This window comes from Gymnodraco acuticeps, unplaced genomic scaffold, assembly GCF_902827175.1.
Source record: "Gymnodraco acuticeps unplaced genomic scaffold, fGymAcu1.1, whole genome shotgun sequence".
Taxonomy (NCBI): Eukaryota; Metazoa; Chordata; class Actinopteri; order Perciformes; family Bathydraconidae; genus Gymnodraco; species Gymnodraco acuticeps.
The window spans coordinates 4486645-4514036 of record NW_022990947.1 but is presented as its reverse complement, the minus strand read 5'-3'; the positions used below and the strand labels follow the sequence as shown (position 1 = coordinate 4514036).

The 27392-nt window shown below is 43.6% G+C and overlaps 1 protein-coding gene across 4 annotated transcripts in view; it reads right to left on the bottom strand.

Moving 5' to 3' along the window:
* Positions 1–16044: 16044 nt before the first annotated feature.
* The window catches only part of LOC117558661 (bone morphogenetic protein receptor type-1B-like), an 89841-nt gene continuing 78493 nt past the window's right edge, over positions 16045–27392 (bottom strand). For 3 of the 4 annotated variants that reach the window (XM_034234986.1, XM_034234987.1, XM_034234988.1), the window contains 10 exons: positions 22381–22540; positions 22173–22272; positions 21845–21947; positions 20947–21043; positions 20457–20595; positions 19869–20061; positions 18720–19017; positions 18339–18514; positions 18050–18180; positions 16045–17961 (listed from right to left, as the gene is read on the bottom strand). In XM_034234986.1, coding sequence (XP_034090877.1) covers positions 17836–17961; positions 18050–18180; positions 18339–18514; positions 18720–19017; positions 19869–20061; positions 20457–20595; positions 20947–21043; positions 21845–21947; positions 22173–22272; positions 22381–22540 — 1523 coding nt within the window. In that variant the 3' untranslated portion in view covers positions 16045–17835. Of the gene's footprint in view, positions 17962–18049; positions 18181–18338; positions 18515–18719; positions 19018–19868; positions 20062–20456; positions 20596–20946; positions 21044–21844; positions 21948–22172; positions 22273–22380; positions 22541–22887; positions 22907–27392 lie in introns of those variants that run through there. The other variant, XM_034234989.1, reaches the window with a different exon arrangement.

The window sequence follows — 27392 nt, the reverse complement described above, 5'->3', positions numbered from 1 at the left end:
TGTAGGCATACTGGAGGTACCGTTCCAATGATGTATTAATAAGAGATATATACTGTATAGCGCCTTTCATGAGACCCAAGGTCGCTTTAAAAAGAAGAACAAAACAACAAATAGATTTGGGGCCAAAGGCCTTGGCAGACAGATGGGACTTGAGGGCCCTTTTGAAGGCGTCAAGCGTGGGGATGTTGCAGATCTTCACAGGGAGTGCGTTCCAGAGAGTGGGGGCTGCCATACTGAAGGCTCTGTCCCCGAAGGATCGCAGGTTGGTGCGGGGGGCCAGAGTCTGAAGACCGCAGGTTCCGGGGTAGGGCATGTGGGAATTGTATTGATTTGATACAAGCAAGCCAGTGTTTCATTGTGTACTTTCAACTACAGTATATGGTCCGGCAAGTTCAGCATTCACTGTGATGTATATAAAATAAGACACTGATACCGTTTTCCTCAATGAACAGAACATCATATGGAAAATCAGAGCTGGTCAACTTAAAAAAATATTGACCTGCAGGAGTTTAAAGCCTATTTAAAAACTCCTCGGAATCTTTCACAAGTCCTTCAGTCCTTCAGCTTCCTCACTCATGTTCTTGGCGAGGTCATGAGAACAAAGTTCCATCTCACTGATAAGACAAGATGGTATAAAGAAGTCATATGTAATATTATAAAATCACATGCATCAGGGGTTGTACACTTTAATGTGTCCATTCACTAACCGACTCTTTAGGAAGGAAGCTGTAAGGCCTCTTGTTATAAGAGTGGTCCTCATCAGTGTCCAGGGGCATCAGACAGTCAACCATTATTTTGACAGTGCTTTACATGCACGGTTTAACTCCTCCAAAAATGATCCAGGCTCGATTCAGAATGACACAATACCACACAAAACAAATGTTGCATGTACCATAAGTTCTATGTAGTATGTGTTTTAGGAGTAGTAACCCATTCTGAAACAGGCACACAGGGTCATAGATACGTTGAGCGATACACTGACCATGGTGCTGCTTGCATGCATCCTTTTACGACTGATCCTGAATGTAGGTGGGACATTGTCGCTAAGGGTCGCCCTGCCTTCCTCACTATAGTGAGCAAACTTCTTTCCATACCTGCAATTAAGACACATTTTCTTGACCAGAAGGTTGAATTTTAGAGCCAGGTGTTCCCCCCCAAATCTTCTTGATAATACAATTACAAATTCAAATGTTTTTGTAGCAATGCAGCATACCCTTCCAGTCCAAAGTTTTCCACCAGGATAACACACCACCACCTTCTCAGGAGAGACATGTCATGCTAAACTTAAGAAAGAGCATCAATTTTCATTAAGTTTGTTATAGCATTTTAATGTGACTTCTTTCCTTAATACTTACAATGCTGAAGTCAAAGCTGGCCTCCATGGCAAAATACCAGGCATACTGTAATGAGAATTTTATTAGCACATGCAAGACATAATGTACACGTGACGGCTTATAACTCAGTGAGAAAGTAGTCACACACCTCCAATAAAATGTGGAGGTGATAACGCCACAAGAAAGATGCACGAGAGGCCTACCTATACGTGAACATTCCTTAAATCCTTTTATTATTGCACACCTGTTTATTTGCAAGTGCATAATGTGAGAGAACATTGGGATTCAAACAGAACGTTTGTCAGGTCTAAGTGGTGGTGAATCACAATTGCATGTATTTACAAATGAAAGGAGTTAAGGAGCAATCAATTGTGCCATATCACGGCCTTATCCTTACTCACCATTATCATGAAGACACCACAGTCATTCCCATGGGTCTGCTTCGGAAGCCCCTGTATGAAGAAAAGTTAGTAAGAGCATAATAGCCAATTGTGACAATACGATAGTGACATTGCAAACACCTCAAAATCCAGAGCAGTCTTCTCTGTCCAGGATCCTGCAATGATTTGCTGTGCAACACCCCTGGGAAAGCAAGAGCAAAACTAGGTCAAACATCAGAAATTAGAGTGAAAGAAGAAAAAAAAAAGAGGGGGAACAAAACGTTGTTGCTTCAGATTCAGAACATGAACCGCCAACTGTAGTCCACAGAACTATAGGTTACTTACGTAACCCCAGTTCTCAGAGTAACATGAAGTGAGATGTCTCACTATGGGATGCGCCTCATCGCGGAGCAAACAGAAGCATCAATCTCATTACGCCAATCCTGATTGGCTGGAGATCTTGACGTCAGCGTCAGGGAAATCACCCCCTATAAGTAGCTTGCGCCACAACGCATGCGCCATTCAAAAATAAGCACCTCTTCTCGCTTCACCATAGCAAGGAGGGCCGTCTGGTGAGACATCTCACTTCATGTTACTCTGAGAACTGGGGTTACGTAAGTAACCTATAGTTCTCATTCATAACACTCCGTTCGATGTCTCACTATGGGAAATTGTAGCTCCCGTATTGCCAGACGAGCTTATCTCGAAAATCACCAAACCAACCAGAACTTAACAGGTAGAGCTCTGACTCAACCAGTTGCCCAGCACTGCTTGAGTCACACTGGGAGCAGAACGTCCAACCTATTAGGAGGCAGACAAAAGTAAGCGGCGAGGACCAGCTCGCCGCTGCACCAATGTCTTTGATGGGAGACATCCTGGACAGAGTCCAGAATGCAGCCAGACTCTGAGTCGAAAGAGCTCGCGGACCCGAGGGTGCCTGCGAACTCTGACTCGTATGAGCCCCAAAGCAATTGCTTCCACAGACCAGTGGGAGAGCCGTTGCTTAGTAACAGGCTTGCCCTTATAAGGGTTAGCCCAGGACACAAGGGGTTGGTCATTATGACAAAGCACCCTTGATCTGTCCCTGTACGTGCGTGAAGCACGGGCTGGACACGGCAAATCCGGCCGCTGTTCCCCGGAGGAATACAGTGGCGGGGAAGATGCCTTAATGTCAAATGTGGTACCCGAACCGACCGCCTTAAGATAAAGGCAGGGTCAGGCTTCAACCACACTCTGTTTGCCCTGGGGCAAACTGAGTGCATGAAAACTGTACAGATATTGCATGAGTGCCGCTGGCTCGCTTGGCAGCTGCCAGGGTCAGCGTCATGTCACACTGTATTTGTACCACTCACGGGCCAGGCCCATAGAGCCAAGCGCTCTGGGTGTGGGTGAAAGATCGCCCCCCCCGCTTGGGACAGTATGTCCCTGCATAGTGGGAGCTGCCATGGCTGCCCGCACAGCAGCTGATATATCTCCGCTAGCCAGTACATAGCTGGCCAGTGCGGAGCTATCAGGATAAGTGTGTGGCGTTGCTCTCTCACTCTGGCCAGAGTTGGGGGTATCAGAGCCAGGGGTGGGAACGCGTACAGAAGGCCCGGGGGCCAATTGTGCGCGAGTGCATCCACGCCTAACGGTGCATTTAGATCGCGCATCGAAAAGAACAGCTGACACTGAGCGTTGTCTTTCGATGCGAACAGATCCACCGCGGCTCTGCCGTAACGCACCCACAGCTGGCTCACAATCCTTGGATGTAGAGTCCAGTCTGCATAAAGTGGTATACCTCTGGACAGTAGATCTGCCTCGAGGTTCCTCACTCCCGGTACGTGCGTCGCTCTCAGAGAGAGGAGACGCCTACCGCTCCATAGGATAAGTTTGCGCGCCAGTGTGTGTAACTGGAGAGAACGCAAACCCCCTTGGCGGTTAATATACGATATTGTGGTTGTATTGTCTGTCCTCACGAGGACGTGATGTCCCCTGAGGAAAGGCAGAAAGCATTTTAGGGTGAGAAACACCGCTAAAAGCTCCAGGTAATTTATGTGCGCCCGCTGGAGGTCTCTGCTCCAGAGACCCCTCACCGGGCGACCTTCATAAATACCTCCCCAACCTGTCAGACATGCGTCCGTGGTGACCACTTTCCGTGAAAGGACAGCACCCATAGGCACACCTCGTACTAGAAAAGTCGGGTGCAGCCAGTGGCGCAGTGCCATTACGCATTTCACAGTAACCATCACTCTCTTTAGTTTTAGGGCGGCCACCCAGCGCTGAAACTCCCTCATGTGTAAGCGTCCCAGTCGTACGACCAGGATGGCTGACGCCATGAGCCCCAGCAATCGCAGGCATGATCTGAAGAGAACATGTTTGCGCAGCTGGAAAAGAGCGAGACAAGCTCTGAAAGCTTTCACTCTATCCGCTGACAAGCGAGCTGAAAAGGGCACCGAGTTCAGGTGTAAACCCAGGAAGAGTATAGTCTGCGCGGGGCACAACATGCTCTTCTCTGTGTTTATTATGAAACCCAGGTTGAGCAGGTGCTTTACGAGGACATTTGTCTGCGTAACAGCCTCCTGCTCCGACTGTGCGAGAAGCAGCCAGTCGTCCAGGTAGGTCGCCAGGCGAATACCCTGTTGTCTTAACGGGGCTATCGCGGCTTCCGTACATCATACAAACACCCTTGGACTGAGAGACAGACCGAAGGGGAGTACTCTGTATTCATAACAGATCCCCTGAAATGCGAATCTCAGATATTTCCTGTGTGGGTAATATACTGGGATGTGAAAATACGCATCTTTCAGGTCGACTGATGTGAACCAGTCGTCTTGTCGCACGAGCCGCAGCAGAGATGTGTGAGTGAGCAATCTGAACTTATATCTTCTTAGATATTTGTTCAGAGCCCTCAAATCAAGTATTGGCCGAATTCCGTTCCCTCCCCGTTTGGGAACGAGGAAGTACTTGGAATAGAAGCCGCCCTGACTCTGCTCGGCGGGTACAATAGATATAGCCCTCTTTTCTAGGAGAGAGAGAATCTCTTTTTCCAGAATATGGGCTGACTCTCCTCGGGCCTGCGAATGCAGAATGCCCGAGAAGCGAGGGGGGGGTGACAGCGAATTGGAGTCTGTAGCCCCGTGTTACTGTCTTGAAAACCCAAGCAGATGATGTGAGCATCTTCCACTGCATGCTCCTTAGAGCCAGTGGAGATGTCACATCTCTTCCCCTCTGAGTCTCTATTTGTTGTGTTATGGGGCCCTCTAGTGTCTGAACACAGTGGTGCCCCCTTTCGACGATCCCCACCGACACTGCGCATGCGCATGACGGTGGTGCCTTCACAACCCCAGCCGGCACTGCGCATGCGCGTGGCGGTGGTGCTTTTAAAACCCCAGCCGGCACTGCGCATGCGCGTGACGGTGGTGCCTTCACAGACCCGCCTGTAATCCGCCTTTTGAGAGATGCCGAAGCTGCTCTCAGAAGGGGAACAGTTGACGGGCTGTTTATTGGTTTTATTGTTTTTCTTATAATTTTTTTTAGCTGCGCCCTCGGCCTGAAGCCTGGATGCGTCAGCGGCAAATGTTTAATGACAGAGGAACAAACAGATTTGTGACATGTGTTTTTGCGGACTTGAGGATGGTGTTGAGGCATCTCTCGAGGCGGCGGGAACACATTTAGAGCTGGGGAACCGTGGACTTCCAGCTCTGTCACGGAGGGGAGAAGGAGGGGCTGTCACGCCGCTCGCTTCTTCTTCCTCGCCTGCTGGCCGAAATTCTGGGTTGGCTGCGCCTGAGCTGCAGCCGGAACCGGAGATTTTCTGGGCCAGCTCGCCCTCGTCTCCAGCCTGGGCTGGGGACTCGGGGCGGGCTGCGACGTCTGCGTTCTCTGTGTTTTAAACCGAGCAGGGTTCAAGGCAGCTTGGGCGAAGGACTGCTGCTGCGAAGGCAGCGGCTGGACCCTTCGAGGGAGGCAGAGGTGGAGTGCCTTTTGCATGGAAGCAAGAGCGGAGCCGAAAATTCCCTCGGGAACGATGGGCATATCCAGCACATCCTCCTTTTCCCGGTCTGGGAGGTTGGTGAGGTTGAGCCATCTCGCTCTTTCCTGCACCACCATGATCCCCATTGCCTTACCTGTGGCCTGGACGGCGCAGCGTTGGATACGGAGACAGATGTCTGTGACCGCAGCCATCTCGTCCAGAGTGGCTGCCCCCGGGTTACCCGACAGGTCCTCGCAGAGCTCCGCTTGGTAAGCGGTTAGCAGCGAGGCCACATTCAGGGCCCTGGCGGACAACGCTGCGGCTTTGTAGGACCGTTCAGTCATTGTCTACTGAAATCGGTCCGACTTTGCCGGCAGCGTGGGGTTCCTGCTTGGTGACGGGCCCATCCTCGGTAGGAGGTGGGCTGCTACCAGCGGTTCCATGGGCGGTATGCGGAGCAGGCCGAGCTTCTCCATTCCGTCAAAGTCTAGGGAGGAGGCACCCTGGATTGGGACCTTGTTGCTGAAGGGCCGGTCTCTCCACGAGACCGACACCTCATCCAACATCTCCGGGAAGACCGGAAGGAGTTGCCTCTTTGTCCGCGCTGCTTGGGGAAAATGTTTCCCTTCGTAGCGGGACCTGGAGGTCTCCTTGGCCATTTCAGGCCACGGGATGTCGAGTCTGGCCGCAGCGCGTTTGCACACTGCCTGCAGGTCCATACTCAGACAGGGCGAAGCTGGTGTGCTATCGTCTGGGAGAGCATTCCTCGCTCCAGGCTTTGCAGCCTGAGCCGATGACATGAAGATGTCCTCTTCATATTCATCCGACTCGGACAGGAGGAACACCGAGGCGTCCTCTTCGTCCTCGTCGTAGTGAAGCTCGAGGACATCCTCCGCGGGTGAGACCATGGTGAGGTCTAACCGGGAGCCCCAGCTCGGTAAAGCGTGGGGTCCCGTTCCCGCATGTCTTGCCGCCACCGGGTCCCGGCCTGCCAGGGCGTGGGAATCCGGTTCTGCGGCCATCTCAGATACTGAGCCCCAGACCGACATGGAGAGGGGTTCACTCTCTGTGGCAGATGTCCCCGCGTCTTGACTGCCGGCCGGCAGGTCAGAGGACATGGGGGGTTCCTGCTCCGACAGGCTAGCTTGGCGTGCTAGCCGTCGGCGGAGGCTCTTTACGGTGAAGCGGACACAATGTCCGCACGAGCCGGGGTTGTCGATAGCGCCTCGGGCGTGTTCCAGCCCGAGGCAGGACGAGCAGACCTGGTGTGTGTCTGTGCCCGAGATCTTCAACCCGCAGCCGCAGAGTCGAGCCACCGAGTCCCTGACTCCTCTGGTGTGAGGGAGAGGGGCGTCCATCTTGTTCGCCTCGTGGCGTGGAGAGGACCCGCTCTCAACAGGTAGGTTGGGAGAAAAAGAGGTAACCACCCTGTCCTTAATCCGGAGAAAAGGACGGTGTGGGTCTTTTATTCCCGGAGAATACTGACTGGTGTGGCAGTATGCTCCTTTTAATCCTTTCCTCCTCCGTGGGGAAGAGAAAAGAAAAGACTTCCTCGCTACCGTGGTGTCGGTAGTGAGGGAGCAAGCTAACGCTAGCTTGAAAAAAGTCAGACCTAGCTTACTTTCCGGGGAAAGAGAGCGGCGAGGTCGATTTCAACAATAACTAGCGTTAGTAATTACCGTCTTCCTGCGAAGCAGAAGGAGTAGCCGGCAAGCGCCCGTCGACCGAAATGGATATTTGGGTTCAGTCTGTGGACCGTGAAGCTTGTCCGGCTACCATAGAGATGTGCTCTGAAGCGAGAAGAGGTGTTTGAATGGCGCATGCGTTGTGGCGCAAGCTACTTATAGGGGGTGATTTCCCTGACGCTGACGTCAAGATCTCCAGCCAATCAGGATTGGCGTAATGAGATTGATGCTTCTGTTTGCTCCGCGATGAGGCGCATCCCATAGTGAGACATCGAACGGAGTGTTATGAATGAGAACAGGGAACACAGTTGTAGAAAATAACAGCCAATAACACGTTCAGACCATGCAAATAAAGTAAATCATGTTATTGGAAAAAGTTTAACAGGAAGATTTATCTCGGTCTCCCTTTTGATTGCGTTTGACACTTGGCTATTTCATTCAACTTCAGCTTTAAGGAAGCCGATCTTTTCTGACTATAACAATCCTTCCGTACTTAAAGGAGCAGTAGGTAAGTTTGAGAAACCGGCTCGAGATACACTTTGTTATATTCCATGGAATGCTCTTAACATGTGCAGTTAGCATATATGCTAACTAAACGTCGAGCATGTCAAGCTAAGATATAGCTAAATAAATACAATTACACTGCGCTAAACAGCCACATCGACAAACAAGAACCTAAATAGTATGTAATTATATCTAAAACCACAATACGTTAATTACCTGTACTCGGTGCGCCATATTGTGTGTTGTCTGTAAACCTCCATGTCTCCTTAAATATCCTTGCGTCAGCGTCTCACGTGTTGGGCATGCTCTCTTCTGACCATATTTGGAAGTACAACTTTCGCGGACGCAGCTAGACCCTTCTCATCCACCGTAGTGTCGTGTCAGGTGGGCGTGTCGTGTACCATCGTGTACCGTCGTGTACTGTCCGCAGCCGCAGCTAGACCCTTCTCATTCGAACAGCACTTATCATGGCTGCCACTGAGGGACTTCCGGGTCATTTCACTCGGTTAGGAAGGTTCCTAAGCTAAATGGACTATTCGACTTCAGCCCTAGTGTATCGCAATGATGCTCGAAATGTCCTACGTCTGTTTCCGGTTATTTTTATTTTGAAATTCAGTTCCTGACGGACGCCAAAAAAGCCAGAGATTATGGAATTAAACAAATAAATAAAAGCAAGGATAATTGTGTGTTATTGGTGAGTAAATAACAGTGTGTTATTTAGAAAAGGATAACAAAATAGAAGGAAAAAAAGATTTAAAAAAATACAAATTTCAGTATTCTGAGGCTCTGAGCCCCATTTTTTTTCCTCACAGACGACAAAAAAAGTCCGACATTATACGATTTAAAATAAAAACAATAATCGTGGCTTGATATTGAGTAAGAACATGTTTTTATGAACCCCACAGCTTCCAGTCTTCCAAGACCCGAACGGACAAAAATACGTGCTGCAGGCACAAAACATACTACCAATAGAAATACATTGCTTTTAAAATCGTTCTGTGTGACACGAAAAAAAGGGGAAAATCGTGTTGGTGAACACGAATCAATAGATTAAATGTCGTGACTATAACACGAAATGCCGTGAGACTGGGTTGGTCCACCGCAACGTGAGAAAGTCCACACCACAAAACACACCATCGGCGTCGGTAGCAGTTGCAGTCCTCCAACCCGTTCTGACCTTATTATACATCCATGGTTCTGACAGAAGCAGCCCAGCTTAGAGAGAGAGAGAGTTTACTTCACTTGCCCAGTAGGGGCGGCTGACCCGCTCACACACACGCACACACACAGCGAGGGAGGATATGGGTGGAAAGAAAACGGGGGCAGGGAGCAGACAGGAACAAGATGGGGTTTAGTAGAAAGAAAAGGAGGAGGGTGAGGAGGATATTGAAAACAACCTTTAACAGCTTACAGAGAACTGTTTCCACTTTTTATTTCTGCGTGAATTCTTTGAACAAGGGGAAACAAAAGGACAGAGGAAAAACATAAACACAGTAAAAAATCTAATCAAACATTCCAATAATTCACTTAAAAGCACCTTTCTTCACATAGTGACAGTGAGTCCCTGTGTTTATGCATATACCTAACCGTAGATATTCAATCATAATAATGTTCAGCGTATGATTAGAAAAGTGGCTTCCAGTGTGAACTCTGTGAAAGTCTGTTCATATCATCAGCAGCAGCCCAAGTGTCAAAGTAATTATGAGTAAGGGGCCTACCTAAGGTGTGGTAAAACAGAGTACATTTCAAAAGTCTGTATGTCGTAGTCTGAGAGCAGATCCCAGCAAGCCTATACAAAAGTTTTTTTGTGTGTCAAAATGAAAGGTCTGTACAAAGTAACACATTAAAAAAAAAAATCTTGAATATCCTTGCCTAAGATATTTTTTAGGACAAAATAAAAACATACATTTGATATAAAGACATCTGGATTCAGGGAAAATGTCAGACTACACGTCTCTCCACGTGGTGTGCTGTTAAGACATTAGGTAGCTGAAAGAGACACTTTAAAGGAGCTGTTAGAGATTACATCACCTTTGCCTGGAGCTATCATACTAATAAATAAATGGGTTTAGACACTCTAATGTACCATTTCCTTTTCAGAGCTATCCTCTTGCCTGTAATGCATTTACTGGAGACAAAACTGTGATGGGATCCTTTTTAGCAGAACGCATTACAGACCAGAAACAGCACTAAATAATCAGCTATGTTTTTCCACCAACACAACGTGCTGATTTGTACTTTTCAAGGTTAAATGGACAGGGCAGAACAGTTTTTGTTTTCATGTTAATATCTGTTGTTTGTAGCCACCCTTGTTCTTTGCTCTTCTTTTCTTTCTCACACTTGTTCATTTTGTTCATTAGTGGCAAACAATGGCGGCCTCGCTACCTCGCTCCTCGATGAGAGGAAAAATCACTTCATAAATAAACAGTCCTGCCCTATTCATCGTCTGTCTCCCCTCCTCTCTGAAGCCCCTTTCCCACACCGACCTTAACACTAACTTACATTCCTGTCACTTCTGTGTCATGTGGAAAATATATCCACATGCCATTTTCAAAGCAAAATATAAATTATGTAAATATTTCAGTTACTAAGCAAGTTATAGACAGAGCACATAGGAAGATTAAGAATAAAGTATGTATGTTGTACCAATTTGATGTCTTGATCTGAATTAAAAAATAATAGATAAATGTTAAGCAATGTCTTTCAGCCAATTAAGTAATCATTGACTATCCTGCTACCTGTAGTGACAAGAAAAACCTTATGTTACACATAATGTTGTCAAAAATCCTATGTAACAATAGACTTGACTGGACAATTATTTCTTTAGCAGACCTTATATACTGCAACTCCCTCTGAATTATGGTAAAGTTAATGAAGACAAAAATCACACAGCCTTTCATGCTGCATATGTTAACTTTATTTTGCAACTAACAAACTTAGCATCTTCAATACTTTATTCACAGATGGTTCAGCGTTAGACTTTTTCCCTACAACCATGTAATTAAAAGTTTATTTGCGACAGCTTTATTATGTACTGTTCTCATGAAAACTGTTCTCCCTGTGGACTTTTTGATACATTTTGGTGCTCTTAATCAACTTGAAAATGCATTGTTTTCTTATAATCTGAAATGGGTAGAATAAACAATTATTATGGCAAGTCCTTCACTCAATAAATGTTTTACGTTATATGGTATTTTCCCACGTGTTTTGCTGTACAGTATGCTCAGATATCAGGGGCTTTTAATATGTTTTCACATTTCAGGTTACTCAGGTTCTGAAGAGAGCACGTCAGATCAAGATACATTACATTTCACTTTTAGAGCAATGACAATACATGAAAAGGGATTATTTCTTACATGAGAAAGTAGAGATTGTTAGCTTTTCTGAATTCTTTTCAGAGTAATTTGATTTCCCTTCTGCAAAGACACGTTACATATTTGACCTTAAAAAAAATCTAAGACTTAATTATATCATCACTTTAGACTATTTCCAATGTATTTTAAAGATTTGTATTATTCCAGATTACGTAACTGCTTGTTGTGTTTCTTTGTTTTCATAAATAGAAATTTGAAACATAATTTTTTTTGTAAGAATGTTTTTTATCATGAAGAAAGTTTGATGTTGATCCATGGAACACTTTGATTTGGCCTTTGTTGTGATTTGTAGTTGCAGCCTGTAGCTTTAGTATACTTGAGTTTGTTTCCTACAGTAAAGTTGATTCATGACAGAAATCCATGACTACAACACACACTCTATCTCTAAATAACTTTGTGCTAACAATGTGGGAGAAGGAAATCTATTCTGTCATGTAATATTAACGAGATACGTCATCCTTCTGCTCTCATTCAGGTATCTGAACTACTTTGCCACCAAGTCCAGTCCCACAGGAGTGATCCTGGATCTATGGGAGGCCCAGCACTTCCCCGATGGAGACCTAAACGAACTGGCCGCTGTGCTGGAGGAGATGGGCCGCCATGACGGCAGCTTCTCCATGACAACAGAACATTAAAGGAGCAACGTAATTACCTTGAGAACGACAGAACTCTGAAGACGATTACACGTGATTCCCCATGGTCGCAACAAGTCCTCCAACTCATACGACCAAATGGGCCGAATGTTCAGGCCCTTATTACGACCAAATATGTTGTTTGTTCAAGCGCTTAATACGTCCTATAATTACATTTTAAAGTTTTCGCCCTCTAGTGCTCCCGTTGAATGCAAACATTACAGATGGTCGTTTATTCACAAATAACCCTCTCTATAAAATACTAAATTGTAGGATAGTTTGGCCATTAAAACACTTTTTGATTAGATTTCTAGCGAGAAGTGTATATATTGTACTTTTAGTCCAGTTTATGTCCAGTCGATATGTAGGATCTATAGTTTGATAGATATTACGAAGATGATTTGAGGTATGCGGCAGCCTCCAAGTAAAGTTTAAATTGTGTACAATGCTTTTGTGTTTTTCCCATAGGTTTTTCTCTTTCGATTCTGAGAGACACCTTTGTTTTTTCAGAGGTTTTGATAGGCCAAAACATAGATCGTTTTAGCCGCAATGCATGTTGGGAAATGGTGTTTATATGATATGAAAGTCATCACATAACGGCATTTTAATACACGGTTCGGCTGCATTAAATATTACATATCTGCCGTAGATATTTATTTATAGAGCCCTGATCAGAAGACCTTTTGACAAACTGTAAGAAATGCCGCCAAAACTGAGTATGTGACGTGGATCATAAATATATTAGCAATTAAACAACATCTTCCATTTCTTTTCACAAAATACGTCTCCTTGCAGTATCAACACTAATTCGGCTAACTTTTATATTTGATCCAATTGGTAGATAGGCTATATTTACACCATAATGGTACACAGCTGATAGAAAGGGATTTTTTTGTAGTTTTTAAAGATATTATCCTTTCCAACTCCTCATGCAGTTGACTGTTACAGTTCTATACAGGTTCATGGTACAATGCATAAGCTGGAGCCGGGGGCTGGACCCGTCCAATTCCAGTTTTGGAAAGTCTGCCGTGGTTCCATTCCATTTCATAGAGCTGTGTGACGCTCAGCGTAACCTTGTCGCACTGCCACTCCAACATCCAATCACAGGGCTTGATGACTAATCACGGGGTTTGTAAAGTAAGGCGGATGTTGTAGTCCCAAACGATACACTGTGGACCTCTGTCCGGTGGTGCCGGCCGTTAGCGAACCGAGCCGACCTTTCTGCGCGACTGTCACTCAAATGCGGGATATAGTCTAAATGTGTGGGACGGGGGACAAATGATACAAATGCTGTGTGTGCAGTCCCGCACAAAGTGGGACACCTGGTCACCCTACACACACACACACACGGTGCTGCCCCTCACACACACACACACACACACACACACACACGCTTCAAATCAAGTTGCATAAATACTTGAGCTACGTTTTTATTATTACTGTGAAATGTATTATGTTTTCGTCATTATTACAACAAATACACACTTGCAACCGATAACACTGGCAATGATGCTTCAAAAAAGTGGGGGGGACGGCGATCCCCTGCGTCCAACGACCACTACACCACTGCTGAAGACTGTGTGTATCTGTGTGTTTATATGCGTTGGAGTGTTGTGTGTGACCGAGGGGTGACATAACCCAACAAAAAACAAAGTATATCAGGGGGGCGCAGAGGCATGACAGGGGGGGGGCGAGAGACCAGGAGGAAAAATGGTTATTGAAAAAAAAAAAAAATCATAATTTGAAAAATTATTGATTCAAAAATAATATGGTACAGTACTATTACGTCTGGGTCTCTGTGTTTCATTAAAGCTCGGCTCTGTGTGTGTGAAACGAGCCATTTTGTGTGCGTGCACGAGCGAGAGAGAGAGCGCACTGGTACCGGAGATCGTTGTTGTTAGCTTCTGTTGCTAGCGAGCTACGCTAACGGATATAAAGAGTTTTTTCAACAACAAAGTGGAGGAGAGTCCTCTCCTGTCAGACTTAGAGGCTCAGTGAACTAAAGGACTCTCTGAGTGTTTAGATAGTTAACTTTAGTCTAAGTTATCTCAGTGGGTCTCAAACGTATTGGTCACCATTAATGTAAACAATTATTTCCGAGGCACATGTTTATATGATCATTATAGTTATAAAAAAATAAGAGAATAAATGAAAAACAGGTATGAAATACTATATGACATTAAAAAAAGAATAAAGTTTAAAAGGGTGATTTGTAAAATATCCATAAAGAAAAAGTAAATCTGTTTACAGTTCTGTTTCATATGGGTGTTGAGAGATGTATCCATAGATCTCTTAATTTTGCTCTCAAAGTGCAAAAATGTAACTTCAATATTTAAAAAATAAATCTTCCCGGGGGAGCATGCCCCCGTACCCCCCTATGTGAGGTCCACACACCACCTATAAAAATAGCACTTTACCCCTGCTTACACCAGTGGGGCAAAAAAGTATTTAGTCAGCCACCAATTGTGCAAGTTCTCCCACTTAAAAAGATGAGTGAGGCCTGTAATTTTCATCCTATGTATACTTCAACTATGAGAGACAAAATGAGGAAAAAAAATCCAGAAAATCACATTGTCTGATTTTTAAAGAATTTATTTGCAAATTATGGTGGAAAATAAGTATTTGGTCAATAACAAAAGTTCATCTCAATACTTTGTTATATACCCTTTGTTGGCAATGACAGAGGTCACACGTTTTCTGTAAGTCTTTACAAGGTTTTCACACACTGTTGCTGGTATTTTGGCCCATTCCTCCATGCAGATCTCCTCTAGAGCAGTGATGTTTTGGGGCTGTCGCTGGGCAACACGGACTTTCAACTCCCTCCAAAGATTTTCTATGGGGTTGAGATCTGGAGACTGGCTAGGCCACTCCAGGACCTTGAAATGCTTTTTACGAAGCCACTCCTTCGTTGCCCGGGCAGTGTGTTTGGGATCATTGTCATGCTGAAAGACCCAGCCACGTTTCATCTTCAATGCCCTTGCTGATGGAAGGAGGTTGTCACTGAAAATCTCACGATACATGGCCCCATTCATTCTTTCCTTTACACGGATCAGTCGTCCTGGTCCCTTTGCAGAAAAACAGCCCCAAAGCATGATGTTTCCACCCCCATGTTTCACAGTAGGTATGGTGTTCTTTGGATGCAACTCAGCATTCTTTCTCCTCCAAACACGTCTAGTTGAGTTTTTACCAAAAAGTTCTATTTTGGTTTCATCTGACCATATGACATTCTCCCAATCCTCTTCTGGATCATCTAAATGCTCTCTAGCAAACTTCAGACGGGCCTGGACATGTACTGGCTTAAGCAGGGGGACACGTCTGGCACTGCAGGATTTGAGTCCCTGGCGGTGTAGTGTGTTACTGATGGTAGCCTTTGTTACTTTGGTCCCAGCTCTCTGCAGGTCATTGACTAGGTCCCCCCGTGTGGTTCTGGGATTTTTGCTCACCGTGCTTGTGATCATTTTGACCTCACGGGGTGAGATCTTGCGTGGAGCCCCAGATCGAGGGAGATTATCAGTGGTCTTGTATGTCTTCCATTTTCTAATAATTGCTCCCACAGTTGATTTCTTCACACCAAGCTGCTTACGTATTGCAGATTCAGTCTTCCCAGCCTGGTTCAGGTCTACAATTTTGTTTCTGGTGTCCTTTGACAGCTCTTTGGTCTTGGCCATAGTGGAGTTTGGAGTGTGACTGTTTGAGGTTGTGGACAGGAGTCTTTTATACTGATAACGAGTTCAAACAGGTGCCATTAATACAGTTAACAAGTGGAGGACAGAGGAGGCTCTTAAAGAAGAAGTTACAGGTCTGTGAGAGCCAGAAATCTTGTTTGTTTGTAGGTGACCAAATACTTATTTTACCGAGGAATTGACCAATAAATAAATATGATATTTGGCCTCAAATAATCTGAGGCCTGGCGCCCCCCCCCCCCCCCCCCCCCCCCAAGGGGTGCGCCCCCCCCCGGGTTGGGAACCACTGCTGTAGAGGAAGTATTAGAAACAAGAAATGCTTATGGTGTAGCTGTTTAACATGATGTGTGCTCAGCAGCACCGCTGGGCTGCAATGAGGCATGCACTTCTCTTTAAACAAGGAAATATTGAGAGCAAATATTAAGAGGCACCTGAGAGACTAGTTAGTATGCTCCTCATTCAGCCACCACAAACTGTGAATCAGCCATGTCCATGAGTGAAACACTTTATTGGGGGAATGTTCAACCTTTTACTGAATTAAAACACCACTTTCTCTCACAGACAACTACAGTAGGTACATATTAAATAAGGCACATAATCCAAGAGGAAAGAGAGGGCGTGTATAACACAACACATCAATCGACAATTACAAAGAATCCCACGATTTTAGAAGGCAAAGATTTAAAACAAACAAAAAGACTACTCATTGACCTGAAGGAAAGTTTATCAAGGATTTTACAAATGGACTAAAAATAATTACAACGATTGGATGTGGTAGCAGACAACCTAAGGATGTGCTTACTGTGATGATGAAAGGTGTCCACATTTACCTTCAGAAATATTTCATACTGAGGTGGTAAGGCTGTTTAATCTTCCTAATACTTGACTGCTACCATGTGAGAATTTGAATCAGCAGAGAAGTTCCGCTGAAAAAAGCCAGATGATTGATTTTTTAACGACTCTGCCTACTACAGCCATTAGATTTCCGTGTGTCAGCTGTTTATTATGGTGAATCAGCCTAATATGTACTTTAATGTATGGGGCAGCCTGGTGGTCAGAAAGAAAGGACCTTTCGATGTTTACTGGGTAAACCTAGTGTTGGTTTGGGGGCGATAGAGGATGATTTCTAGGACCAGTCGCTTTTTCAACAAAACTGTGTGTGTGGCTTTTATATCTTTAGTGTAGGCTTCTGGTCCGGCTGTCTAACACACACATTCCACCATAATCATACTCGATTTTATTGGGAGTGTCTGAATTAAAAATGACTTGTTGAACCCCTAAACTAACACAGGCACAATTACACACATTTAGAATAGATCACTACATCAGATAAGTCATCAATACAATTTCTGATTGCCTTGGCAGACCTTCCTTCCTGAAATTGCTGCGGAGCACCTACAGTATAGGTGGCACCGTTCTGCTTCATTGGCATTATTACTGCAAAGCCCCCTTTCCTAAAGCAGGGCAAGGGAACACAGGCATGTAGAGCCTCTATCCAGAATTGATTTGGACATATCAACTTTATTTTTTCACAAAGAAGAGTTTGAGTTTTACATGAAAAACAAGCTGTTGCATTTTTGACATCCCATTATAATTAAAAGATACAGGTGTACCTTTTCTTCAGTGTCTGAAAACCTTACAGCGTAAACAAAACTTTTAAAGCCTCAACAAACACTTGTTCTCCCACATAGTGTCAGTCATTGCAACCTAAAGCAACTCAAGAGTGACACAAGTGTTCAATCCAATTGGAACATAAAGGCAGTAGTGGGTCGACGGTTTAGAAAGGAGGTGTCATGCTGCAATAAGCCTAATGCTTTATCAATGGGACCTTCATCTACAGGTAGGCTAGCTTTCACAGAAAGCATTGATATAGTATTCCACTCACTAGTCAGTAGCGTGTCGGCATATCTCTGCAGCTACAGTGCCAAATTAAACTTACATTTATTTTCTCCAGGGCTTTTGGAGCATGTGAACAAGAAACTGGATTTAGAGTCCTTAAACTAGTCTGAAATGAAAATGACTCATCTTCTCTGATCGACAGAACAGGGTCGGACGGATTGTTTTGAATGAGTTTCACTTTGAGTTTACTACCGTAATCCTGTTATACATTCTTTCAAAGGGGGACCTGCACTCTCGTGTTCTGTGCATCTGGACTCGAAGTGTGTGATCCTGCGATTTCCAAGTGGTGATCATGCTTCCTGTTCCTCCTCCTTTCCAAGGATAGTGCATCCTGGACCAGAGCCAGTGTGACAGTAAGAGCCTTTCCCGCGCCTGTGTAAACACACTGCTCACAGCTTGATGTCCTGCGATTCTGACATCTTGGCAAGGGTCTTTTTTACCCGTAGGGCTGTGAGGCGGGAGCCCGGGGTGTGGGCCCAACATTCTGTCATCAGCTTCCCCATCTGTCTCAAACACTGAAGAGACACAGATAGTGTTAGGAAGGTCATTAGTTTGTGTGTGTATGATAGCATGTATGAGTTGTACTATTTAGATGTATTTTACCTCATCGCTGGTCCACCGATTAGGAAATGATGGTCGTAGTCTTTTGATGCAGACCACCTCTCTCATGTCTTCATATGAAGGGTCTGTAGACACCAACTCATGGTATGGCAACTGGTACTCTTCAAGGATCCCTACAACCAATAATATGACGTTGAAATACACTCTGGTCATGTGTCAAGATGTCAAACTCCATAAAGCATAGCCATCCCAAACAGTACAACATTGTTGGCATTTAAAAAGTTGTTTGTGTCCAAAAAGATAAAAGTATGTACATAAAAGGTATATTTACCTCCTGAGACACAACGCCGTGCGATCTCCCAGAGAATCAGCCCGAAGCTGTACATGTCAGCCATGATGTACGACTGAAAGTGACTTCTGTTCAGAGTCTCATCCAGAACCTCCGGAGGCATGTAGCGCTTTGTGCCCACTCTGGTGTTGGGAGGGATGTCGACTTCATTGGTGTCACTGCAGAGATCAAAGTAACATTTTTAGATTAAAGATGAATGAACTATGCACATTACTGAATCCTCTGAGATAATAGAAGTTCAAAGTACTCGGATTCATGAACATTTCCAGCCCCCCTACCGAAGCTTAAAATTCAGCAGAATGAGGATTTGAGACATATATTGAAAATATGCCTAACAGCAACAAATGTAACTGACTCACTCACCTGATAAGCTTGACTGCCAGTCCCAGGTCAGCTATACAGCAGGTCCCATTTGTTTTTACTAGTATGTTCTTGCTCTTTAGATCCCTGTGGGCAATGGCAGGTTTGCCCTGGGTGCCAAAGATCTCAGTGTGGAGGTGACTGAGGCCAGACACAGAGGAGTAGGCCAGCCGCAGCATGGCTTTATTATCGAGAGTGGTTGATTTGAGGTAGTCATACAAAGAGCCGTTTTCATGGTAGTCAGTGATTAGGTAGAGTTGGGTCCAGGAGCCAGTTCCTTTAATATCAGCAGCTATAAAACCTGAGAATGGAAAGAGAGTGAATAGAGGAGTCAGGGAGTGTGTCTTCACTGTAACATGTAGGTTTTAATAGGTTAGGTTCAATCCTAGAATTAAAGCAGAACCAGTTTGTGCAGCCAATACATTAATTCACTTTTGCTGAGAAAAAATACTTTTATCATGTGAACTCAGTATACATAGAGGTAATTTCAAGATTTAAAATGTAACTTTATTTTAGGACTTTAACATCTTAATCTTGACAATTTTCTTATTTAGTGAATTTGATGATCCCAGTGTTGAATTAGAAAACAAAACATGCAGTATCGACTGTAGAAGCCAACATTATGCACAGCAGCTCCATAGAGTCTGTCTTCTAGTTTACTGGCAGGTGATCTTTTGCCCGACTTCTTAATTACTATGCATCTTGTAGTGTTTAATTATGCAATCTTTCCTTTGCAGTCTGTTGTTGTCTACATTATAATTTGTTGTGGTGTACGTTCTCTGGGCCATAATTGATTGTTTTTGGCAGTGAGTGCAGTGTGGTGCAGCAACGTTAACAATGGACAGTCCCACTTGCATTAGTAACCTATCAGTAAACCAACTCATCTATCCGACAGTCCATGATTAAGGATTGTTAGGATTGCTGCAACTATATAAGAAAGACTAATTTATTATATTCCCCTTCAAATCCCCTGTAACTTTGTTGATTGAAATGGAGCACTAAGAGTATACGTTAGTTGGTTTTTAATACAAGATAAACGTGTAAAGACAGATAGGGAGGTTAATACTCCCAAAAGCAAACAAGGCCGATACAAGAGGAGAGCAATATTAGAAAAGGTACACATGAGAAAATACAGAAAGAAGCCAGTCTTACCGAGGATGTTCTCATGACTCATCAGAACAGTCTGGTAAATCTCAGTCTCTCTGAACCAACTGGCCTCCTCAGTGGTGAAGAAAACTTTAACGGCAACTTTCTCTGCCCTCCATCTGCCCATCCACACCTCTCCATACCTCCCCTTGCCTATCTGCTTCACCATCTGGATCTGCTTGGCTATCGTTCGCTGCACCTGAAGAGGAGAACAAATATATAGAATGGTTTGCTCAAGAGTGTAACTTCTAAGATTTTAAGATACGCTATTAAACCGATGTGTGTTTTGCATTGTGTGTCAGGAAATGTAGCTCCTTAGAATTCAGAAAGGAAACCCTTAGATGGTTAGGGAATAGTGTTTTCAACGTTTGGCAGAGTCAAACTTTATATAAGAATATGCTTAAATCTTATGGTATGTCTTATAAGTATCAAATTACCACCATCATCTCCTCACATACTTGGATGTGTCTTAATGGTAAGACACAAGACAACATTTAATCAAGTATATGGCAATGTGCACTGTGTACATACAAGGGACCTAGGGTGCATCGCTTTGATCCAAGGTGGTGGTTAGGTGCAATTTGTGTATCTCACCAGCAGAGGGAGCCCTGAGCCAGAGCCAGAGCTCTGAGACTGCTCGATCAGCTCCCTCAGAGACTCTCCGGAGGGAATGTAACTCTCGTCCTGCTCCAGACCAATATTGTACCGAGGACGAGCCCTCTGGCGCTTATACCTGTAAGAACACACAAGCATTCAGCATAACTTCAAGTGTCATCACATATTACAATACATACTATGACTTTTTAATTAGGTTTTTATGATATAAAATATAATAACGTTGTTGACTTTTATTTAGTTTTAATGACACAGTTTACCAGGAAATGTCTTAGGACATACTATTCTATGCCATTTTTATTCATCTTCATGGCATGGTATACTCGTAATTTGTTGACATAACAGGAAGATTTTTGGTATTATTTATGACATATTTGAATTATAGTCGAAAGGTATTTATAAAGTTTTGCTGGAAACTGTAGCGAGAATAATTTTGATTTGTGTGAATTTGATGGTCACATGTTATTACCTGAAGTAGCAGAACACTATAATGAAGGCCAGTATGATGCTGCACACAGTGACTGAGACCAACAAGGCCATGTGGTGGATCTTCCCATCAACATAGACTGGAGAGGGGAGGATAGAGGTGGGAGAGGGGGTCGGGGTGTCAAGAAAAGAAAAGTGAGACGGAATGGAAGAGAGGGGCAGAAAAAAAGGTATGAAAAGACATTAAAACAATGTTAGATGCCGTAGAAATGTCGGCTAGAAACTAGCAAGGATCAAATCAATTGTTTAAAATCCCCAAAACATGGAGGAAATAGAGAAAGGTATACGAAGAAATCAGTCATCCTTAAAAGTCACTTGAAAGAACCGCTGTACAGTTAATCAAATACAACTCGTATTTCACTCATCAATTTTTCATTTTCTTCTGGCACACACTCTTTTCCCCTAAGGCCCCAGTCCGAAGCGAGAGGAAGCCCTGAGCCTAGTCGATGAATTCTCTTCCTGATCCACTATGATAGGGTTTCAGATTGATGACTGCCCTCGCTGTCTGCTGGGGTTTGTGATTTCTCTGGGAATCTAGGCTTACTGTCTCTCAAATACACAATAAGACTCAGAAACTTGCACATGGAGTATAGTGTTGTAGACAGTAGAGACCTCGGTACTCCCTTGACACCCAGCAGCTCCAGGACAGTTTGACAGTAACTCCCGTTGTCTCCCCCACTTAAGCTGTATTTGTCTCTCTAAGAATGTCATGATATATTTAATCTTGTGTGCCATAACACCATCAATCACAGTTCTTTGCTCTGTCTTTGTTTATTGTACACTGTCAATGCCACTTGCCAACTGGAGAAAATAGCTATTTTTTTTTGTTTGATGGAAAAGAAAGAGTGGAGGGATGAGAGGAGAATGATAGATAAACTTACGAGGTGGTTTAAGTGGTGGCAGTGTAGGATGCAAGTTTGTATTGCAGTAATCTTCATTTGAACAGCATTTCACTGATCTCCTTTGAAGTGGGTTCCCCGTGTTCTGGAAGACAGAAATGTAAATATTTGATATCTCTTTTTTATTAGTTATATATGTTCAGCTTTTGATTAAGTTATGGCTCAAACCATAAATTGAATTGTATTTTCTCTGTTTTGTGTCATAGTCAATTGAACATATGTTAAGATAAGATATGAGATAAAGGACACTAAATAATTGGTGGAAGAAGAGAGCAGATTTTGTAGTGTGCTGTGACAGTCATCTACTCACCCGACACTGAAATTCTGATCCGCTCAGCGCAAGACATCCTGCTTTCTCGACCAATGCCCCGCCCTCCTCCTGCACCATGGTGAAACAGCAGCCATCGGTCCTGGAAAACAAGGACACTATAAGTAAAGCAACTACTTACAAATAACCACTAATAACGCAGATGCAAGTATGTTACATTTGTTATGCATTTCTCCTCTTCTTACAGTACCTGCATGTGTTATTGGCTGAGTCTTCAGGGCAGTGGTGATAACAGTGGCACCACAGGATCCCCTCGGAGGAGGAAGCAGGAGCTGTGCTGCCACTGGCCTCCTTCCCACTCTCCGATGCCTCCTTACTAGATGCTCTTCGCGGCATGTCCAATATATTGCCTATAAAAACAGAACAACATATAAAATAAGAGGAATTAAGTTGGTTAAGAGACAAAAAAACAAGTTGAAATCACAAGCATGAGTCATATATTTATGATATATTTTTTCAGATGAAAAATCACTAACACTGCCAGGCTCAGGGATCGCATTGGAAACATCAAATGTTTGGGCTAATGCTACTACTGGGTATGCAAAAAGAGAGCATTTTTGCAAAAATAAAAACATATCAAAAAGTATTATCAGTAACTGTCACGGTGTGTGAAGCAGGTAGGACCCAAATGCAGAATAAAGTGACAATTCCTTTATTTCAAGGCTAGGTGATAACAACGACAAAACAGAACACTCACCGACGAACAAGTCATGACAAAAGACGAACCGACAAAGACAGACAGAAAAACCAGAACTTAAATACACACAAGACTAATCACAGAAACAAGACACAGGTGAGGAGGGAGGAGAAAACACAGGGACACCAGGTGAACACAATCGGGTAAATTAGACACACCAGGGAAACTAACGACCGGGAACCACAGACAGATTTAAACAAGACACAACGCAGACAGAAACAAGACAGGAAGTGAAGACCTTTCAACATAAAACATGAAACAAGACAAGACAAAACACCATAAAGACAGATCGTGACAGTAACACAGCCATACTGAGTTTCATTATGTGTGAAGTTTCATCAAGGGAATTTGTTTCTGTTATTTTAAAGAAAAAGTGTTTATGTCATGAAGAGCTAGGAGGTTTATCATGTATTTAATATTCTGTGGTAAAGGCTGCAACATATTGGACGAAGATGAGCCTGTGGAGAAGATTGGGCAGACTTCTTAAGGTGCGTTGCTTTAAAATACTCTAGATTTATTTAACACATTCTATGCAATAAGGCCGTCTGACCCCTCTATATCCTCGCTTCGCTCTGATGCAGGCCTGCTGTGACACTGCAAATACTTGCTGTTAACACTTGATCATGTAGCATTTCATGAGTAAGCGTGTATCATGTCAGTATTACGGCAGTTTCGTTGCTGCCACATGTATGTTTGTAAGATCCCCTGGGGGAGAAGTTTAATATTTTTACTCCACAAATCTCTGCTGTGCTGCTGCGTGCTGCAGGGAGTGATGAAGTCAGAGACCAGGCGGAAAACATCAACCATGTGCATAGTCTGTATTGACATCAATTTGTTAGCCGGCTGACTGAACTGAAAACTAACATAATGAAACCAATCCCAAACATTTATAAAAAAAAGAAATTATAATGGAGAGAACATTTGAGAAACGAAAAAGTTTGAACACCTGATACTTTGTCACAGCAGATTATTTTTGTTTCACTCTTAAAACTGATATGGCTAAGAACTAGAACAAAGCTGCTGTATTTCCTACTTATCCTATTTCAAAAGGGCACCTGTTTGTCACTTGAGGGAAAAAAGGCTCACGGTGTCTTTCCCTCATGGCTTTTAAGATTTTCATTCATTCCAGCATGATCATTGAGACCAGATGCTTAACAGCTGCAAGCGGAGATGGTCCAAAATAAGCACAAGTCCTTCCTCTTTGAAATAAACTACTAGCAGATATCCAATCTGCTCTCATGCCCCTTTTTCAACCTCTCTTCTCAAGTTCAGGTTCTTTTTATTAAGCAGATGCTTCTCATAAACAATGAGAATAAAAAAAAACACAAAGTATGAGTGAAAGTGCACAGTCCAAATGAATAAAACAATGTACTTTGTTTCTTTGCAAATGTAAACCTACAATCACAATGTATATTATTATTATTATAATTATATATTATTAGAAATTGAAAGCATACAAACTTCCTGAGCTTCCTATATGTTTTTTTATGTTTTACTTTAGCAGAAATCGATATGTGAGCACAGTCAAAATGACATAAAAGCTGACATTTACTGTGCACTGGAGGAGTCCCACTGCTGGCCATTTCTACATATTGGGGGATGTAAAGTGGGATTGTCCTCAGGTATCTCAACATTCTCATCATATAATCTCCTTTAAAAAGTGTGAAGCATAAAAGACAAAGTGCAAGTTGTCTAGCCATAGCTAAATACTCTTTATGGCTAATTGTACAGTATGTAGCAGCATCGCCACTTTCGAATAATCTAAAACTGTATTTAATTGTTTATTTCTTCAAAGCATATTCTCTTTTCTTAGCTCATGTATTCAATCGAGAAATAGCTTTTGTAGCAACATATTTATTGTCTACGCATACATTTGGTGGAATATTAAAGCGAAGAAGCTTTGCCGTAATAATAAAAAAAACTGCCAGTCTGATATTGGTATTTAAATCAAATATAACAAATCAAAGACAAAGTGCTTACTCTATTGTCTTCAAACGAATATTCCATTATGAAATATATGCTAAAAGACACCTAACTAGCACACACCTTGTTTTAGTGGTACCTCCTGTGTTGGCTGGCTAGTTAGTGAACATTTAGCAATTCATGCTAACAGTGGAGAGAGAGAGAGCCTCGCCTTTGAATAACATATTGGAATAGATGGACACTTATATATGTACGAAACATTTTCAGGGTTGTTATGCAGTGTCAGTCAAAACGTTTGATGTTTTACAAAACATCAAAGAACTCTAGGGATAAACGCCAAATGCAACCTAATGGACTGAAGCATAAAGACACAGATACGCAAATTGCTACACACCAAGCATTTTCACGTGTGGCACAAATGTCTCTATTGATTTACTTCACGGTTACTGATATCTTATGTGTGTTATTTGTATTCACCAAAAGCTTCCACGACCACTTTCACTTCAGTGACTAAGGCTCAAGGAAAAGGGCTGTCTTTTGGATAAGGTGGTTGTTCTCATCATCTCTTTCATGTTGAGAGTTAATTTCACCAGTGAGGACGTGTGCAGTATTACAATTAAAACATTATGTAAAGTGGTCCATCCTAATCTTATCGGACACAGCAAACACATTAACTACCGTAGCTTCATAATATGCTGATTTCTAGGTTTTCTTTTGCAAAAGGAAAACTTTCAAGACAAAAACAACTTCAGCAGACACTTTTAAACGAGCATAGACATTCGTCATACAGCACTGCCCTTTCTAAATGTCTCTCTTGTACAAACTGATAATTTGTTAACAATACTGCAAGAGAGGGACGGTGGGGTTTTAAAGGGGTCACATTAACAATTGACCGATTTGAGAGAAAGGGAGCGAGGAAGGGTAGGAGGGGTAGAAGAAAGGGGGATTAACAAACGAGAAGTGACAGAGCTGCGGGGAACTGGTGGGCAGTTTAGCAGCACAGAGGGGATGGAGCAGAGGCCACTGGCCTTTTCCACCCTTTCTCTCACTCCCCCTCCCTCCCATCACTTACTCCTGAATCATGAATACTCACTCACTTTGTGTCTCACTCGATGCCCCTTTTCTTCTTTGTCCTTTATCTTTTTTAATTCGCCCCTCTCTGTTGCATATATCCCTTTTCCTCTACTAGTGAAATCTACACACATTGTTTTCACATATTTTTTTCTCCTCCATCTTATTCCCAAATCTCCCAAACTATCTTCTTAAACCCCACCTCCTTTTCCCTTCTCATCGTCCACTTCCTTTGCCCTCTCCTCCCTGCGTGAGTCCACTGGATAGTCATGTGAGGTGCTGCTGTGCTGTTGACAAAACACAAAGCCTTTCACATCCATCCTGCACCTGGGATCCCTGGCTACAAAATGTGTGTGCGTGTGTGTGTGTGTGTGTGTGTGTGTGTGTGTGTGTGTGTGTGTATGTGTGTGTGTCATGGGCGTCGCAGCCATTATATGAGGGTGGGACAAGTCCCCCCCACTTTTTCAAATGATTAGTTTAGACCCCCCCCCCACTTTTAGCATGTGGAAAGTCCGTGAATCGGTCTATCCACTCGCCGCACTTTGTAGAGCGCTGTGTCAGTGCTTCACTATCAAATCCATTCACTTGCTTATTGAGAGGATGCCAAAATCAATGAAACTCCGTACCATGTTTTCACTGCTACTTTGTACCAAGGCAGATTCTCACATAGCGCGCGCATTCAAGGAGTGTTGTCATAGGTGGACAGCTCAGATCTGTTGTATGAAGCGATGCCGGTAGCGGAGGTAAGGCACACACCAAATGTTCAGGAAATGGTTAATACAGCGAAAATCAAAGCTGACGATCTCTTGGTTTGATATGTTTTCTCCCCCAGACAACATGGACATAAGACATTTTTTTTCAAAGAAGAGGAAAGTAAGTCATCAGCTGGTAGCAGTTAATCAGTTAACAGATAGCGGCGGCGGCAAAAGCGTCTCACTTCTGGAGAGGAGTTTCGTCTTTATGTCATGATAGAGAGCAGGGACGTCGCCTGGACCTGAAAACATTCGGGGCTTAGCCCACAGTGGCGGCGGCCGCGGCGCTACAGTGGAATTGTATACTGCAACACTCCCCACACACACACACAGTACACCCGCGACTGTTACAATGAAGGCTTGATAATCGGCATATAGGCAGGGGTAAAGTGCTATTTTTTATGAGTGCGGGGCGGACCTCACCTTCTCTATGGGGGTCCGGGGGGATGCTCCCCTGGGAAGATTTGTTTTTAAATGTTGAAGTTAAAAGCATCAATCTGGTGCAATTTGAGAGCAACATTAAGAGATCTATGGATACATCTCTCAACACCCATATGAAACAGAACTGTAAACAGATTTTCTTTTTCTTTATGGATATTTTACAAATCACTCCCCTTTTAAACTCTATTCTTGTTTTACTGCCATATAGACTATAATGATCATATGAAGGTGTGCCACGGAAATAATCTTTTGAATAATTTGTGACCAAACCGTTTGAGACCCACTGAGATAACGGCGCATTCACACCAGCCTTTTATA